Source organism: Astyanax mexicanus, chromosome 16 (assembly GCF_023375975.1).
Source record: "Astyanax mexicanus isolate ESR-SI-001 chromosome 16, AstMex3_surface, whole genome shotgun sequence".
Taxonomy (NCBI): domain Eukaryota; kingdom Metazoa; phylum Chordata; class Actinopteri; order Characiformes; family Acestrorhamphidae; genus Astyanax; species Astyanax mexicanus.
The window spans coordinates 29,858,217-29,876,686 of NC_064423.1; the positions used below are offsets into that span (position 1 = coordinate 29,858,217).

General features: G+C 35.7%; 2 protein-coding genes across 2 annotated transcripts in view; one reads left to right on the forward strand and one right to left on the reverse strand.

Annotated features, from left to right (window-relative positions):
- Nucleotides 1–5,469, forward strand: part of nid1a (nidogen 1a) — a 37,406-nt gene extending 31,937 nt beyond the window's left edge. The window contains exons 15-20 of the mRNA XM_007246127.4: nucleotides 435–561; nucleotides 1,209–1,380; nucleotides 1,522–1,679; nucleotides 2,362–2,485; nucleotides 3,030–3,142; nucleotides 3,887–5,469. Of these exons, the coding sequence (XP_007246189.3) occupies nucleotides 435–561; nucleotides 1,209–1,380; nucleotides 1,522–1,679; nucleotides 2,362–2,485; nucleotides 3,030–3,142; nucleotides 3,887–4,017 (825 nt within the window). The 3' untranslated portion in view covers nucleotides 4,018–5,469. The remainder of the gene's footprint in view (nucleotides 1–434; nucleotides 562–1,208; nucleotides 1,381–1,521; nucleotides 1,680–2,361; nucleotides 2,486–3,029; nucleotides 3,143–3,886) is intronic.
- A 6-nt stretch (nucleotides 5,470–5,475) lies between these two features.
- On the reverse strand, nucleotides 5,476–17,568 carry tbce (tubulin folding cofactor E). Its single transcript, XM_007246128.4, has 17 exons — nucleotides 17,436–17,568; nucleotides 14,386–14,527; nucleotides 14,174–14,258; nucleotides 13,152–13,328; nucleotides 11,551–11,636; nucleotides 11,337–11,436; nucleotides 10,708–10,810; nucleotides 10,540–10,616; nucleotides 10,327–10,419; nucleotides 10,177–10,241; nucleotides 9,839–9,903; nucleotides 9,275–9,427; nucleotides 8,210–8,363; nucleotides 7,484–7,552; nucleotides 7,305–7,364; nucleotides 7,107–7,198; nucleotides 5,476–6,785 (listed from the first exon to the last, which is right to left on the reverse strand). The coding sequence occupies exons 2-17, from the start codon at nucleotides 14,483–14,485 to the stop codon at nucleotides 6,690–6,692; spliced, it is 1,575 nt and encodes a 524-aa protein (XP_007246190.3). The 5' UTR covers nucleotides 14,486–14,527; nucleotides 17,436–17,568; the 3' UTR covers nucleotides 5,476–6,689.
- Between the last annotated feature and the right edge of the window lie 902 nt (nucleotides 17,569–18,470).

An 18,470-nucleotide genomic window follows, 5' to 3' on the forward strand; every position in this document is an offset into this window, starting at 1 on the left:
GTCCACTCTTATACACAGGCTGCGGCAGTCTTGACAGTGTGTTGTACAAGATTTAACAACAGACAAGGCATTTCCTTCCTTTTCACTCATTCTGTGCATTTTCACTCCACTGAAGCACCCACACTCAAATGCCATAGATTCCTCCCAAACAGTCGCACAATTCTTCGGCCAGACACTCGCCATCTGCCTGGCTTTTACTGTGGTCACCTCAGAATAGCCAGTGAGTCACACAGCTGCACATTATTCCTTTTCAAAGCCTTGAACAATACTCTGGTTTTGAAGTGTGTGTTAACTGAGGTACTAAAAGAAACTGGAGAAGTCTAGACGGTTGTTTGGTCTCAAAACCATTGGAGTAAACATGACTAATGGGAGTTTTCATACACTTCCAGATGGAAATAAACTGTTCTGATGTTTATAAAAAATGTGTTTTGCAGGATAGAGTGGTGATTGCTGTGGCCTATGACTGTGTGGAGAAGATGGTGTACTGGTCAGACATCACTCAACCGTCCATCAGCAGAGCCAGCGTGCAGGGAGGCCAGCCTACAGACATCATTACAAAAGGTGAACGTTTAATTGACTAAATTATTTCATCACATCAAATGGACTTTGTGATTTACTAATTGCTAAACTTTCCAAGATGCTGTCAATTTGTTGTTTATTAGAGCCTTTAACAAAATTTAACTATATTTTAATTAATGAATGCCACAGTGGAGTCTTCCATTTACACTGATTTCTGAAATACGAGTTTAGAATATCACATTATACACTAACATCTTGTCTAACACTTCTCTCTAATGAAATCAAAATATGGATTTACAGATACAGTTCACATGAATAAGTACTCCTGTAAATGTGTGTTAGTTTAGCCACTTTGTAGTCTTTGGTCCCTAAAAGCATCTTGAAGGCGCAGTTTTCTGGATAGGGATTTAGCATAGCCATTATAGACTAGACTATATTTTCCAATAGAATATAGATTTGGTCAGAAGTGACTTAAAATAAAAATAAAAAAACATTTTTACACTGGCATCCATAGAAAGTTTAAAAGGTTTTTTCATTCTCCTAAAATGTTTATGTTAAAGATTAAATTTACGCCTGTTAAGAATCGTTGCAGGACACCTATACCTTTTTAATTGTCCAAAATATATATATTTTTTATTTAAAAGTTATTGCGATTTAAAAGTCTAATTTCTCTATTTTCTTGCCTACAGATTTGGGAAGTCCTGAAGGAATTGCGATTGACCACCTGTCCCGAAACATGTACTGGACTGACTCCCGTATGGACCATATCGAGGTGTCCACGTTAGATGGACGCAACCGTCGCGTGCTCTTTGACAGCGACCTCATAAATCCACGAGCCATCATTGCTGACCCCAAAAACGGGTATGCTCTGTCAGATTATTATACTGTGCAGTAAAGTGGCTTTATCTGTGCACTGTTCTCTCATACACTGGAGCTTCTGTTCAGCTGCAGCTGTGATGGGAGTGAGTATGATAAACTGCTCTCTCTTTTTTTGTTTCTCAGTCGTTTGTACTGGGCAGACTGGAACAGAGACAACCCCAAGATCGAGGTGTCCAACATGGACGGCACAGACAGGACTGTGCTCGTGAAAGATGATCTGGAGCTGCCCAACGGATTGACCTTTGACAGTCATAGCAGGCAGCTGTGCTGGGCAGATGCAGGTTAGGAATTCCTCTAGAGCACAGAGCAGTGTAGACCAAACTGCAGCTTCTCTCTTGTAGCTCAAGAAGTTATAGTAGATGTGTAATTTACAATTAACAGTATAAATACTTAATCACTTGAAGTGCCTTCATTTTTTAACTACTCTTTTGAATATTCCAATATTCTGTATTGTATTGGCTCTGATAAAAAAGACTAAGTATCAGGTTTATTATAACACAATATTTGAATATATGCATAGTGATTGATAGATCTTAGTTGATTTATTAAGTTTCCAAAATTATCATAATTTAAGCACTCACTTATTTAATATTGAGTAGGGCGGATATTAAGATCTTGTCTATTATAAGATTATTACAATAAATTAGTAAAATGTTTTTAAAGTAATACACTTAAAATGTAATATAAATGTGAATAATATACACATTTAGTATACTTATAACTTTCTCAATTATATATTGTCAGTTTAGACCTTATTAATTCATTACAACATCTCAATTTATTATTACTAACCACATTAAGCATTAATATTTAGTAACTAGTGTCACTTAAAAAAATGTTGAGGAATTACAAACACTTAACAATGTTTTACTGTTACCTTATTGTAAAGTGTTACCAATATTTCATACTGAATGTACAAACCAACACTGAGACAGAAATGATAAGATCTCGTTGCTGTTGCAGGGACGCGTAAGGTGGAGTGTATCGACCCTTACACTCGTCTGAGGAGGAAGGTGGTGGATGGAGTGCATTATCCCTTCTCTATCGTCTCCTATGGAAGAAACCTCTACTATACAGACTGGAGAAAGTATGGAGGCCTACAATTTTCATTTTATTAAATAACAAACATTTTAGTTTTTTTTTTAAAGCTAAAGTTATATATTCCTGCTTTTTCTTTATTTAACTTTCAGTGTATTGTTACTTAGATACGCCCTGTGCAGGAGTCATAGTATGTCTTACTTTATACAGCTATAAAATCACAGTAGCTCACAGAAAGCTCTAATTCATCCCTTACATGAATATTACACTGTATACAGCACAGCCACACTGTAATGAGCACTGTGGTTAATATGAAGATTTTCTGTGGTCAGCAGATACCTCTGAGGAATTCAGTCTGTCCACGCTGGAATGTGCTGCATCACTTGCCCTTTAACCTGTAGCTCAGCTTTTCCAGCCAGTTTATAATTTGTTTAGTCGGATTAGAGATGGGATGTGAGATATAGTAACGGGTGGTCTCCTGTTTGAATGTTTACGTTACACTGACACAGTAGAAAAGTTGCTTTATATGGTCATGTATCTGTGGGAGGCTGTGTTACTAACTCTCTCTCTCTCTCTGTGTTTGCTATTCCTAGACAAGCTGTTGTTTCTGTGGACCGTTTGGCTGAGAGAGAGGTGGATGAATTCCTGCCTCAAAAGAGATCTCGTACCTACGGCATCACCACCACCTTCCCACAATGCCCTGAAGGTTTGTCTTTCTCTCTTTTCTTTTCTTAGTTAATAATATAGTCTCTGTCAAAGAATACACTGTTTGGTTCAAAATGGACCAACATATGCATTGTTTCTAGCAGCCAAGTTCAATCAAAAAAATTGCATAGGGTTAAAGTATGAGCCAATACAAAACAAGGAAAAGCTGTGCTCTCTTCTTTCTGACGGTCTTAGTGTTTTTTCTGAGCCACAGATAATCAGGGTGAAAACAAATGGTGAGATATTTTAGTGTGACCACAGCTAATATATATATGGTCACTGTCCAATGAAAAACAATCCAATTATTTAGTAAGCTAAAAATCAACAAAAATGGAGATACTTGTTTTTCATTGGACAGCGACAATATAGACTATGTACAAATAATTGTGAACTTATATAATGACTACTTTGTTACTCTCATTGCTTTAGACATGTATTTAAAATATAATATATTATACATTAAACTTTGCTAAAAACTAGACGTTAAAATGTTTCCCAGTCTTGGCTTCATATATTATTATATAGTCACAGTTATGACCTGCATGATGTTACGAGGAACTATGAGACACTTTTTACTCTCCAGCTTTCTAAGTCAGTTTGGAATAATCTGCAGCTTAAAACAGCCAACATGTCTTCAGTATATAGATCATACACGATTTTATTTTCTATCTGTACAGTCACTGGTCTAATATTATTGAAAACTCAACAGTTATTTCCCCCTTTTTTCCACCCTTTTTTCCTCCAGCTGAAGTGAACTACTGCTCAAGGAACAACGGTGGCTGCTCCCACCTGTGCCTCCCGCGGCCCCAGGGCTTCACCTGCCGCTGCCCCGACGTCAACGACGGCTCCTGCGTCGAGAGAGACCAGAACTTCTGAGAGCTGCAGCCCAGCGAGGTGCTACAGGTGTTCTGATAAGAGAGGGACGCCTGTGCCTTTAAGAAGACTGTACTTGATTCACGTTAAGGGGGAATAAAAATGAGTATGTATGGTAAATAAGCAAAGAAGAACCACTAAAGAGACCACTGAACCCCACCCACCAACACTACAGCCCACCCGGGACACTGCAGACGAGGGACACTGCAGACGAGGGAGCACTGCGGAAGGTGAGCGAAGGAGAGGAAGCAGGTGCTGATAAGAGTCCTGTACAACCTGCGAGAGGAGTAAAGAGTAAGGGACCACTGAAGGTATGGACTGCAGTGTGGGGGGTCTGAAAAGAGGGATGAGTTTAGAAGGGATTAGCTATTTAAAAAAAAAAAAAATAAGTGAGGACTGGGAGGACCAGGGATCAGCGAGCTGGTGCTAATGGGGTCAGAATTGGTTATTGTGGGACACAGTAATTAAAAAGATAGGTAAGAGTTTATTTCACTATATTAACTGGTTGTATTGTAGTCTTTTTATTAAAAACAACCCCAGTTTTACCCACTTTCCAACAAAAACAATAATATTAAGATAAGAAGTGGCCTTATGTTTTGTATTGTTTATATGGAGATCAATACAGCTATAGTTTACATGTGAGCAAGCTGTTTGGATAAATCTAAATTCTCTTAATGACCTCTGTTATTGTATGTAACCGAGCCAAATTGAGATATTTCAGAACAAATTTTTATGTAGTTTTTTTAAGGCCACCTTTTTTTTTTTTTTTTAACAAAGCTCTGTAGTTTTGTTATTGCTTTTTATGATATCAAGCTGTTATTAATGTGATTTATTTGATGTATTTAAGGGCTGTCATTACTAAATGTTATATTTACTGAGTGAGGTACACATTATTATTTGATACAGATTATTGTAGATCACTCAGTAAATATAATATTTAGTAATGACAGCCCTTAAATACATCAAATAAATCACATTTTTTGGCCTAATATCCCTGGATTGACTGAGTATGGGTCAGTGGGTCAAATGGGGTAGATATGGAGTGAGTATTATCATTATATTAATTCTTTTAACTAAGAAAAAATATTTACAATTATTTTACACTTTGTACTGTAAATAAATGGTATAAATATAGTCGTTATTTTAAAAACACATTTCAGGTAAAACTGTTGTAAAAGTTTACAAGCTTTAAAGCTAATCGCGGGACCTGTCTCGAGGGGCTTTGGCCCAGATTCTGTCCATCTGGACTGAGCCCCCCTCCGGAGGGTGTGTTGGCCCGAACCTCCCTGACCTCATCCCCCATCTGGGGCTCCAGGCTCAGCGTTTACACATTAGATAAGGTTACTCTGCATGTGCTGTGGACGCAGCTGGAGGGAGGAGGTAGCAGATATACATACACATACGTGAAAACATTTCCATGTTGTACAGCTGTTTAATAAAAATACACTTTTTTTTAAAGAATGTATTTCTTTTTTTCTTTATTTTTCAGAGGCATTGTATCACTGTTATAGCTAGTTTATCCTGATCTGCTTTTAAGACTCTACCAGTTGCTTTTCCTCATCAAGACAACATGAGGAATGTTGTGTGAATGAGTCTAACATTGCACTCTTCTCCCCCATGCACAGAGGAACTGTGTGTTAAGTAACATGTTTTTAACAGCTGCATGTTCTCTGCTTTTATATTCGAGTAATGTCACAAATCCCAGCAAAAACAGCTGCTAAACACAAGAGCACAGCAAGCACTTACATAAGGAGGCACTGATTGTACATATTCAATTTCATATTTGGGTGAAAGCATGCTGATGTATCTTGCTATGTTCACACAGCAGGTAAAAAAAAAAAAAAGTAGTTTAATTTAGACTGCAGGCAAATCGTATTTGTATTTTTAAATCAGTTTTTTTATATGCCAATTCTCTATTCACCATGACTAGGAATGTTCTGATTGCAAGTTTCTCTTAAATTGAGCATTTTTAACAATATCACTTAATAATTTTACTATTTATATGTTAAACAGCTTGTAAAATGAATTACGGACATATTTCAAAAACTCGTTGGAATTCAAGAAGCCATTTTCAGCCCACTCTGATATCTCATTCATTTATAACAAACAGTTATAAATTAATAGGCAGTTATATGGCATATAGAGAGTAGGCTAAAAGCACTACCTAGTACTGAGATCTGGCAACTGACTGCAGAGATTCCAGCAACTAGAATCTCTACAACAGGGGTGCCTAACCTGTCTACACTGGTTTGTGTGGCTGCAGATTTTCATTCCAAATGACCAGCAGCACACCTGATTTCAGCAGTTGGTCAGACTTCAAACAACTGATCACGTGTGTGTCTGCTTGGCTGAACTGAAAACCTGCAGTCCCAACAGCCCTATGCATATTAGATTGCACACCCCTGTCCTACACTGTACCTCCTCAACATTGGATCACCATCACTGCCACCTTTAGCTCGCACAAGCTACAATCAGAACACAGACACAAAAAGCCAAAAAGTCACTGTCATGATCTATCAGTTTAAATTGTGCTCCAACAGTGTGTGAAGTGAAAGCAGACCATCAGCAGGCTGTTTTGTCTGTGCAGGGTTCTCTATCAGTGCTATGTGTGTGTGCGCGCGCGCGTGTGTTCAAACCCAGTTCATTAAGATGTAGCAAAAGGGGCAGGGCTTGCATCAGGACCAGCGCACCAGAATTCTGTCCCCGTCTTCTATAGAGTAGAACTGCAGTGACTTCAGGTCATTATGAATTTCCACCTCTTTACCTTCAATCTGTGTAATAAAGAGAAATAAGATAAGCCTTTATTAATCTCACAGCAGGGAAATGTGCAATGTTACAGCAGCACAGAGGGCAAAAATAAATAATAATAAAAACAAATAAATAAATAAATAAAAAAAAACCAGATTAAGAACAACTAAGATTAAAAAGGGAAGAAGTGTATGTGATTCTACATTGGCTACATAACATAAAATAAACACCAATAATAAATTGAATGTCCAGTAGGCCTCATAATTTAGATGTAATTTTAACAATAGTGTATCTTTCTTAAAAAACAAATAAGTGCTATAAAAATAAAATAAAAAATTTAATACCTTGGAGCTGGTGTAGGAGAGGTGCAGTACAGTGCCTGGTAGCTTCAGCAGTCGGTACAGCAGCCCCTTCACTTTCTGAACCATCATCGAACCTGAAAGAATAAAAAGACAATAAATTCCAGCAGGCTGCAGACATCCGCAGACCAGTAAGAAATCTCTGGCACGCACAGTCATTGAGAAATAAGTGTTTTTCTTTACTTGGAAGCTTCTTCTGTATGGGTTTTCTGTCTGTGTCCTCAGGGCACTCAAACGTGATGGCTGAGAAGAGACGGAAGGAGAGAATGTGATTTACAGACACATTTATAACAGATGTAGCAACAGTAACATTTTTCACTGGAGCATCCCTTTAAAATCCATGAGCCGAGGAAGCTACTCACTTAATAACTGATCCTTCAGTGCAAACGGTTTCTGCTCCTTCAGCTCGTCTTCCTCTGGTGCACCATACTCTAATACACAAGTAAAAGGTAATCAGTTATAATCCATTAAACACAGATGATTAACTAGAAGATTCAAGTTGATTCAAGTAGGATTCCAATTACTTAGGTGTAAGGTTAGTCAAATAAGATTTAACTCAATTAGGCGTAAGATTTAAATCAATTAAATGATCCAGAGCAAGATTCAGATATATTCAAAGTTGACTCCTTGTTTTAAATCAATTTGTTGATTTAATGTAGGTTCAAATATTGTGAGTTGATTTATTGTAGTAGTCGTAATTGAAGCTTAGCGCCAAGACAGCTCACAGGCTATTTTACTGGCAGGAGCGGTTTCCAATCAGAAAGTTAAAGGATTCAAATTGATTATATCATTTGATTTTAGTTTCAAATAAGAATAAAAGTTAATTAGTTCATTCAGTGCATCATAACATTTCTTTGATTGGATTTAATTTGATTACATTATTCTGCTATAGTTCATTTCAAATTCACTAAAAGCACAATTGTGTTTGGAGCTTTTAAACAGATAAAACATTATATGACATTTATGTAACAGTTAAAAATACCCAATAGCTAAACTGCCACCCTCAGCTTAAAAAATATACACACCATGACGCAACTATGCATTTTTAAATCCCTACTAATAGCCAGGCAGAGAGAATGGTGACTCACTCTGAATAAGGGTGAGGTAGCGGGGGTGCTCTGCTAAGAACTCTGCACTAGGATGGTTCTTTTCTGGGTCTCTGTGGCCTCCAGCCTGCAGCCACGCTCGTCCATACTTCTTACAGTAATCCAGCTCAGCACCTCTCCTCTCCTCCTGCAGGACCTAAGAGAGACCATGCTCAGTGTTAAAGTGTGCTGTGAAGTCTAGTATGTGACATATATGACAATATTAACCATGTGGAAATATAACCACCTGTTTCCCCCTCCAGATCTGAACGCAATTAAAATGAACAGGACCAAAGCCGCATCATCATTTATCTAAACATTTTATACTAAGTCTCTGATCCACCTGTGGAAGCTTTTTATACACACAAGAGACCACTTAAAAATGATGAGTTTCTTTGCTTTTACCAAATTAATAAAACTTCTGGAGTATAATCAAGAGGACGATGGATGATCACAAGCCATCAAACCAAACTGAACTGCTTCAATTTTTAAACCAGGAGTGGCATAAAGTCTTCCAAAAGCAGTGTGTAAGACTGGTGGAGGAGAGCATGCCAAGATGCATGAAAACTGTGATTTAAAACCAGGATTATTCCACCAAATATTAATTTCTGAACTCTTAAAACTTTATGAATATGAACTTGTTTTCTTTGCATTATTTGAGGTCTGAAAGCACCATTTCTCATTTTCTGCAAATAAATGCTTTAACAATATTTTTATTTGGAATTTGGGAGAAATGTTGTCAGTAGTTTATAGAATAAAACAACAATGTTCATTTTACTCAAACATATACCTAAGAATAGCAAAATCAGAGAAACTAAAATTCAGAAACTAAAGGGGTCTCAATTTTTCATAGCTGTGTGTGTGTGTATATATATATATATATATATAGGTCCTGTATGACTCACTAAATGAATATATGACCAGGCATATATGAACTTTAAATTGAACTGTGACTTTTTTTTTTTCCATTAGTGGCCTTTGTGTCCCACCAACTACTAGAACTTTGTGTTCAGGTCATTGTAAACACTGATCAGTATATCTGGTTACTCAATGTTGATGTACACACACCTCACACCTGTTGACTGTCTTCAGCTGGCTTATGCAGGCAATGAGGAGCTGATGGGTCGTCTCACGATTCTTCTCCAGATCCATCAGGGGATTCCTCAAACAGGATAACTGCACCAGAGACTTCAGCTTCTCCAGCTCACTAATCACAGCCCACTGGGAGCAAAAGAGGAAAAGAAATAAGTAAATAAATTCAGACCTTAAGATGCTGGAACAGCACTCTGCAATGTCTCCAAATAGTTTATATTAGTGAAATATAATATTATATTAGAAAAAAATTATCATAATTATTATTATTAAGTTTTAATAATGGGTATTTAAATGTGAATAAAATAATCAGTAATAAAAAAACAATTAAATTTGTATTATTGGTGCCAATCCCTTAAAAAATAATCAACAATTTTCTGAGAGGAATCATGAATCATAACCAAAATCATGATTACATATTTGTAAATGCTGGTACTAAACTGTATTTTTGGGAAGGGGACAGTAATAACGGTGTAATGTGGTTCATTTCTTATAAATAAATAAATAAATAAATAAATAAATGTTTCTAGGGGCTCTTACCTCATTAATTTTGTTGTCATCTAGCAAAAAGATCTTCAGGGCAGGAAACATTTCTGTTTTGGTGCCTTCCAAAAAAAATTAAAGACATGTTAAATACAGTTTATCAGATTTCAAGCCAAATTACATTAATTGAAAGGGTAAAATCACAATATTAAATGAAGACCACTAAATTGCTAGTATATTGAAGAATCTGATGAATTCTATAATCATATTATTTATTTATTACCCTCTAATAATATGCTAAAATGAACTCAAACATATGTCTTATGTCGTAGAAACTGTATCATGTTAGTAATGAACAGTACTGAAATCTTTTTTTTTTTTTTTTTTTATGTTACCTGGTAATGCATCACTAAATTGAATGCTAGACATTCCTGTACTGGAGAGATTAAGCACCTCCAACCTGTGTGTTAAAAAAAAGAAAGAGTGTTTAATATGCAGAATATATTCTGATGTGATTTTGGCTAAAATAAAAAAGCAATTTTTACCTGGATAAATTTGATATTTGAGGCACGCTCTCCTGAACTAAACTATTGTTGGACAAATCTAAGACCTTCAACCCCTGCAGCACGTCTGTGGGCCTAAAACACATAGGAAAATAATAGAAATAGAAAATAATAATAAATTCATCATGATTTCATTTATACAAAACTGTAAGGCAAGTAAGGATATACAGCGTTTACAGCTGTTTAGTGTCTTACCTCTGCAATTCAGTGATACTGTTATCATTGAGAAAAAGCTCTTCTATGTTTGGCCACATTGGGGCGCAATCGAGCACCTACAAATACAGTAAGAGAGTGTTTAATAAGACCACACATATGGTAGCAGATCCTTTATGAATTTACGTGAAAGAAAACCCTGTTTTGTACCTGAGACCAGGTAATGGAACAGTTGTTGAGCGTCAAGACTCTCAGTCTGGAGAAGGCGTGGCTGAGGCTGGACGGGCTGGAGGTGATACTCAGCCGATTATTACTGTAATAAAGTGTAAATACATGTTAATATTAATATGCCATGGTTAAACAAGGTCACACAGCACTCAAATTAACATAGGGTTGAACAATGTCACAATAACACAATAATGCTTGACATAAGTATGAACAATTCACAATAGTCACTTACAATATAATACATTATAATTAGTATCAATGGCTGTTGGGCTGAATTAAGCACAAAATGGTTTACTGAAATGAGCAAATTTAATCTAGTTACATAAATCTGTGTGTGATATCTGCCAGCTGGTGTTTTATTTGATCAAAATCAAGGAACTTTATTGAAAATCTAACAAGAAAAACAGTGTTTAATGTTTAAGCACAGGCATTCTCCATGAAAAAGGAAGGAAAGAAGGAAGGATTGATGGATAGACAGATGCTGACCTGGGGCAATAGCGGTTTCTCTCAGACAGAGAACTTCTAGAACAAATAGATGGATGTATGGGTGGATGGAAGGGTGGATGAATGGAATGGTGGGTGGATAGATGGATAAATGGGTGAACACCCACCTCAGGCAAAGACATTGTAGTTGGTTTAGCTGCTCTGTAATAGCTGCTATCACCTCCCAGGAGCTCAGGAGATTTCCAGACATATCCAGAGAAACAGCATCTTAGAAAAGCTGTTAAAGAAATTCTAAACAAACATCTTCAGAACTGAATGTACATTACACAAAACCTGTCCAGAAATTAAATTAATCTTGTTCATTCTTCACTTAAAGGATACTGGGCGTATTTTTCTTGATTTCATTTTCAGGGCCTGGACCGGACACTTCACAATTAACAAGAGCAATCTCTGTTAAATTGTCCATCCTGAAAAAAATCAGCAACACACGGAATAAGCCTTCAGTAATGACACAACCTAGCAAAGCACCATCTGCAACACCAGATGAGCAACCAGACCTTTTGAGGAAATTCCACTGATATTTTAAAGTTCTGCATAATTAAATAGGTGAAATGTACAAATGTTATTCACTTCCATTAAATAAATAATTAACATATTCGTTCCATATTTACTGACAATAGTTTGTAGATGCTACTGTATAATAGGGGTGTAACAAAGCAACGGTGCATGATGCAATTTGACAATGTGCATTGTGGAAACACACGATTCTTTGTTCTGTTTATAAAATGTTATGCAGTTGCATAGTTTGAACCTCAAAGGGCTTAAACCCACCAGTGCAGTCCAGTGGGCGTAAGCAAAGAGTGGCCAATCACACAAGCCCTTTTTTCAAATTTTCCAGGGGTGCTTCACACAGTGTTTGGTTCACTCCAGACTTTGACTCTTGTGCCCTCACAAGCCAAAGAGAATGACAGATTTCCAATAATGTCGTCGAGTGAAAAGTAAGATTTAGAATATTAAATGCAGCCAAATTAAAGTAAAAAGTCACTTAAAATGGAAATACATTAGTAAAGATACACAATAAGTAATGAGAAATATTTCATTGGTTACTGCCCGCGTACACAATGATATTCACTCTAGAATTCCAAATAAAACAAGTGATTCACTGAGAAAAAATATAATAAAATAGTTTACACCTAGAACAGTACAGGGAACATTTATACATTTTCCCCCCATTGTTTATACACCTGAGAAATAAAAAGAAGAAATGAGCTCCTTATTTTTTGTTGATCAATTTTTTTTAAATATTGGGAGAAAATCAAATCGTGAATTAAATTGTGAGCAGAGTGCACACTACTGTATAATATTAAAAACTGCTGTTTACATTACAAATGCTATTTAAATTGAGAGTTAAGACATCTTAGTTTCAGTACAGTTGTCCTTTGAGCTTAGATCGGGTCCAAAAAAACATGCAGCCCGACCCGGCCCGAGCCCGATCTGCCCCACTAACTGTCATTATGAGCCTGATTGAAACATTTTTTCAATAAGTACACAGTTAAAAACAGCTTTTTAAAAGAATTTTCAGGCTGTTTCAATGAGCAAAATCTGTTTAGAATGATGTTAATTAACATTGCAACATTGAAGAAGCATAGACCTATTATTTAAGAAAAATGCTTATTAAGAACAGCTACACATAGCGCTGCAAATCAACTGCGTAATGTGGACAAGTAGAGGAGCTCACTAGTGAGCCTCGAAGCTGCGTGATAACCTGTGCAACTTCTTTTAAAACACAGTTTGATTTGTTACTTTTTTGTTACTACCGCTATATTGTGATTTTCTTGCCATAGCTTTATATAAAATAAAGCAAGGAAAGTGGTGGGACATTTTGGCCCGAGTTCGATTCAGGTTTGGGCAGAGAATCTAAATTCTAATTGTCCTCTGAAAGAGCGAAAATCAGATCCTGCATTTTGAAACACAAGACTCACCTTTGTTTTTCCATTATGGACTCAAAGCCAACCATCTTTACAGTCTTGGTGGAGATTTTTACTTCTTCTCCAAGGGCCTCATCCAGACACAACTCGTAGCGCAGCTTAACAGCTGTTAAGAAGTTCACTCCAAAACTGACTTTTTTGGGTCTTACAAAAGACCCTCCTGTTGGGTGCCTTAATGAGAACACACATAAACCACAGTTAATGACATGACAACACTACAAGCTGTTTAGGTTAGCAAAGTGGACTGTCTTGAGTTCAGAATCAAATCTGAATTGTTTGGTACAATATTTTTTAAACATCAGTGTGGTCAGAATTGGAATAAATATTAACAATTATTAGCAATTTATTTTTGCATTACACTGGGATAGTAAATCCAGGGTTCTTACATCATTTTAAGTCAAATTTAATTTTTTTTTTAGACCGCAATAAATATAATTTAAGACCCAAACGTTACTATGTTATCTAGCCTGCCTCTAACCTTAATTCTCTCCCCGGTAATGTAGCTAACTCACCACTAATGTTATTATGTTAGCTAGCTCACTGCTAATGTTACTATGTTAACTAGCTCTCCACTAAGCTTAGTTCTCTCCCCAGTAATGTAGCTCGATAACTTGCTGCTAATGTTAATATGTTAGCTAACTCACCGCTAACATTAGCTAGCTCTCTGCTAATCTTAGTTCTCTCCTCAGTAATGTAGCTACATAACTCGCTGCTAATGTTACTATGTTAGCTGGCTCTTCGCTAACCTTAGTTGTCTCCCCAGTAATGTAGCTAGATAACTCACTGCTAACGTTAGTATGTTAATTAGCTTACAGCTAAAGTTAGCTAGCTCTCCATTAAGCTTAGTTCTCTTTCTGGTAATATCAGCTAACTCATTGCTAAAGTTAGCATGTGCTTTCCCACAGACATTAAACACACAGTTTGAAAATGTAATACCTACAGCAAATTTACAGTAAATTTAAGACTATTTAAGACTTTTGCAGGAACCCTGAAATCCCCACCATGACCATTATTACCTGCATGTAAAGTAGCAGACTCCTTCATGGCTTCCATCATGCTTTCCTCGGTCAGGGTTGTCCCACTCCACACCAAGCCACAGACCTTAAATACAAACATCCACACAGGAAAGATAAAAGCAACTAATATGTAAGACAAAATATAAGATATATGATAAAAGCTACAAAGAAGCTACTAATGAAACAGGAATGTTGTATTGAGGCTGTTGTACCTGTTGTAGGGGGAACAGTTCCCACATATCTCACAGTTCCTCGCTCTCCATCACAGAACACTCGTCGACCCACTGCATCCTCGGGCATCTGCTGGGTCATTATGCACTGCTTCTCTGATCCTCATGTCACTTGAGACACAACCTAAACCAGGTTCACACAGATATTGTCTGATAGTTAGTTAACATTTTACATTTTAAGGCTTAATACAATACACTCTAAGACATATTATCCAATAACCACAGGGTGTTCTTGGCGATAACTTTTAAGGCTAACATCCATTATCTTCTCAATATTCACAACAACTGGTGTGAATTGTTGTTTAACTGTATTTAACTACACTACCTCCATTACACACACAATAAAAGACTGTACTTTTTAAATTTATTTTTAATTGTATTTTAATCTGTATCATTCTATCTTATCCTTTTTTTGTAGTGTCTGTGTATGTATACCTGCTACCTGGATGCCCAGAATTTCCCTCTGGGATCAATATAGTATCAGTCTGTCTATCTAAAGTTGCTATTCTTTCATTACAGATGTGTGCAAGGACACTGTTATCCTGCTGTTACTTTTCTCTTTCTCAAGCTCTCTCACTCTCTCTTTGGTTGAGGACAGAAACAAACCCAATGACAGAAACATGGGCTTCATTGTAAAGACTTGTTTAGATTGTTACTGAATTAAACAGTAAATATTTGTCTACATCATTGTAAAATTTGTTTGTGTAGTACTTGATGTCACATTATTCTGAATCTCCAGAAGAAATAATTCCCTGCATTATCACAAGAATGCACCGGTACCACTTACTGAGCACTGATACCTACTGGAGAGGTTTCTATAAATCCTGCTATTTATAGCATTCAATTTTGTATAGCTTTTATCTTAGTAAAGGCAGTATTCTGTATCCCAAATAAGATATAATAAGCTTGAATTAACAGTATAGGATTACCCCTATACTTGCTGCCCTTGCCATAGCCAAGAAAACTGTTCTTCAGCACCAGAAAAAGTATAATATAACAAATAAATATCATGGATCACGGACCTTTCACAATCTGTTGAAAACATCAATTAAGGGTGTGTCATATCATATCATATATCACATACCATATGCAATAATATCAGCAAATACAATTTCATTCATTTTGTAACAGACATGTTTTTTTTTTTCTTATTCAATTAATGAATTTTGAATATCATTATTGCAAAAATACCCAGAAATATTGTGATATTATTTTAGAGCCAAATCACCTAGTCTCAGTGTGTACTGTAAGTGCCAGTACAGGTGCAACACCAACCATTACTATCAAATTCAGCTAAATTTGAGAGATACGTGTTTATTAAACTTTTCTTATATAACCAAGGGTTTTAATCGATATATAAATAATTATTGTTGCTGCTCTTTCATGAAGGTTTTAAAGTAGTTTATCACCCTAGTTTGGATCACATGCACCTTTCCATTTCACCCCTCTGTAATATTAGCTGTGTGTTTTAGATCATTGTTCAGGATTAAAGCTTGTGTCTGCCAGCATGTTAGTTAGCTCAAAGAGAGTGTTTAAACTGCAGCGTATTCACACTTGCTGTAGGTATACACAGTACTAAACAAACTTTTGGACACACCTCTTCTCATTCATTGACAAACTATTGAACTAATAAAAACTATTCCAGGTGACCTCTACCTCAAGAAGTGATAAAATACCAAGAGTGTGCAAATCTGTCCTCAAAGATAAATGTGCTGCTTAGAAGAATCTAACGTATAAAACATATTCTAGTTTGTTTAAGTTACAATTTTTTGTTTACAGATGAATTCCTGTATATAGGCCTGTCACAATAATTGCAATATCAATTTATCGTAAATTACAATGACCTCAATAATGTTTGAAATTTGTGATATCGTCTATTGTGTTTATTAGTATGTTTGTTCAAATATAACAGTGAATAGTATTTTAGCCAGTCATACTTAAATAACTAATTCCATACACACAGTGCAGACTGAAGTAGGTGAAGAAATTAGCATATAATTCAAAAAACTAATTATACTAAATGATAAATTCAATACTTTTTTGTGTTTAAAAAGTGTATTTTAATCACTTTTTACGCTATTCTGTCATCATTATGACAGCAGCATTTAAGAGTCTTAAAAATTGTGTATATTGTAAATATTGTGTATTGCAATAATTTCTGGGACAATATATCGACCACAAAAAAAACCCTTATCATCATAACAGGTCTACCTGTATAACTTTCCCTTTCGAAAACCCTTTCAGACCCTGAGTCAATTACAATGGACACCATGTAGTTTGTTGCACAGAAGATTAATTGAGACATGTTTTCCATCAGAATAGATAATAAACTAGCTATTGAAACAGCAGCTTTGCTCCATCCATTGCACCTGAAAAAAATCAGCAACTCAGACATTAGGGCATGACAGCACTACAGAACAAATAAGGCAAAGTAATACAAGCTCATTTTTACTAATTCTGTGATTTAGAACACTTATCATATTTACTAAAAAGTTTTGATAATTGAATGTATTGTAATGAAAACATTATATTAGGAAAGTAATGTATTTATTGTATGTGCATTACAGATAGAAAACACCATTCGTATATGTTTCCAACAATGGAACATAATTTAGGTCTAAAGGCATTAATGTCTTTAATATTTTACAATTTACATTGTATATATCATAAAAAGAAAGAAAACACAATGAATGAGAAGGGGTGTGTCCAAACTTCTGACTGGCACTGTAGTTAGCTAACTAGCTTATTATATTCTAAATAGACAACAAAGCAAAAACAATGTCGTATAGGCATTGGATGCGAAAAAATAGGAACACAAGCTACTGTAGAAATATAACTAAATAACATGAAGCTAATGCTAGCTAGTTAGCTTTAACTAGGTTAACTGTTACAGTATCAGCTATGCTAGCTAAAACTAGCTAAACAAACACACCCCACATATTAATGCCTATTTAAAGAAATTAAGCGTCTGTAAGACTTTAAAAACGACACATATATTTAGGTAAATGCTTCAGTGTGCCATTAATACATACCTTTAGCAAACTCCTTCTCTAAATGCGATGAAATTTCTCTTTTAAAGTTAATTATTTTCTTCCATCTCTGGCAGCAGCGGAAACAGCCTAATCACACACCCGGAGTCCACGGTCCGCCACAAACACCGTCCGACCTCACAACACTGAGAGCAGACTCAAGATCCCAGTACTGACTACATTTTTAATAAATTAATAAATGCTGTGCTGCTTGGAATGATAATGGAAGACAGAAGCATGGAGATGTTTCTTAATGTTATAATTATTTTTTAAAAAATATTATAATAATAAATTTAATATATATGCAGCTAGAAAATAGATGACCATTTAAAATGAGGAGGTCCTTTGATTTGACCTTTTTAAAAACCTTTGGGATATAATCAAGAAGAAGATGGATGAATACAAGCCATCAAACAAAGCTGAACCGCTTGAGTTTTTGTACCAGGAGCGGAACAAAGTTATCCAAAAGCAGTGTGTAAGACTGGTGGAGAAGAACATGCCAATATGCATAAAAACCGATTAAAAACCACAGTTATTCCGACAAATATTGATTTCTGAACTGTTTTTTTTTTTTTTTTTTTTTTGCATTATTTGATGTCTAAAAGTTCTGCATCTTTTTTGTTATTTCAGCCATTTCTTATTTTCTGCAAATAAATGCTCTAAATGACAATATTTTTATTTGGAATTTGGGAGAAATGTTATTCATAGTTTATAGAATAAAACAACAACATTCATTTTACTCAAACATACCTATCAATAGCAAAATCAGAGAAATTGATTCAGAAACTGAAGTGGTCTTTTTATTTTTTTTCCAGAGCTGTACTTGGTTACTTATTCTTACTTGTCTGTACTTGGTGCCAGTATTATTGTGTATACACTATTAACATGTGTATTGTGTTTGGCATTTTGTTTATTTGCTTGAGGTTCATTAATTAAAAAACAAAAATACTAATATTTTAACTGTTGATCTCAAGATCACTACACTACAAATGTAGTACTGACTACATTTTCAATAAATAATGTGCTGCTTCAAATAAT

Bases quoted from the DNA above. Each gene is read 5' to 3' on its own strand.
- tbce (XM_007246128.4), bottom strand. From the start codon at position 14,485: ATGACCCAGCAGATGCCCGAGGATGCAGTGGGTCGACGAGTGTTCTGT. The intron at 14,259-14,385 runs GTACAACAGCCT...TTTGTATTTAAG, and splicing joins AACTGTTCCCCCTACAACAG to GTCTGTGGCTTGGTGTGGAG. The intron at 9,904-10,176 runs GTAACATAAAAA...TTTTTTTGGAAG, and splicing joins ATTTAGTGATGCATTACCAG to GCACCAAAACAGAAATGTTT.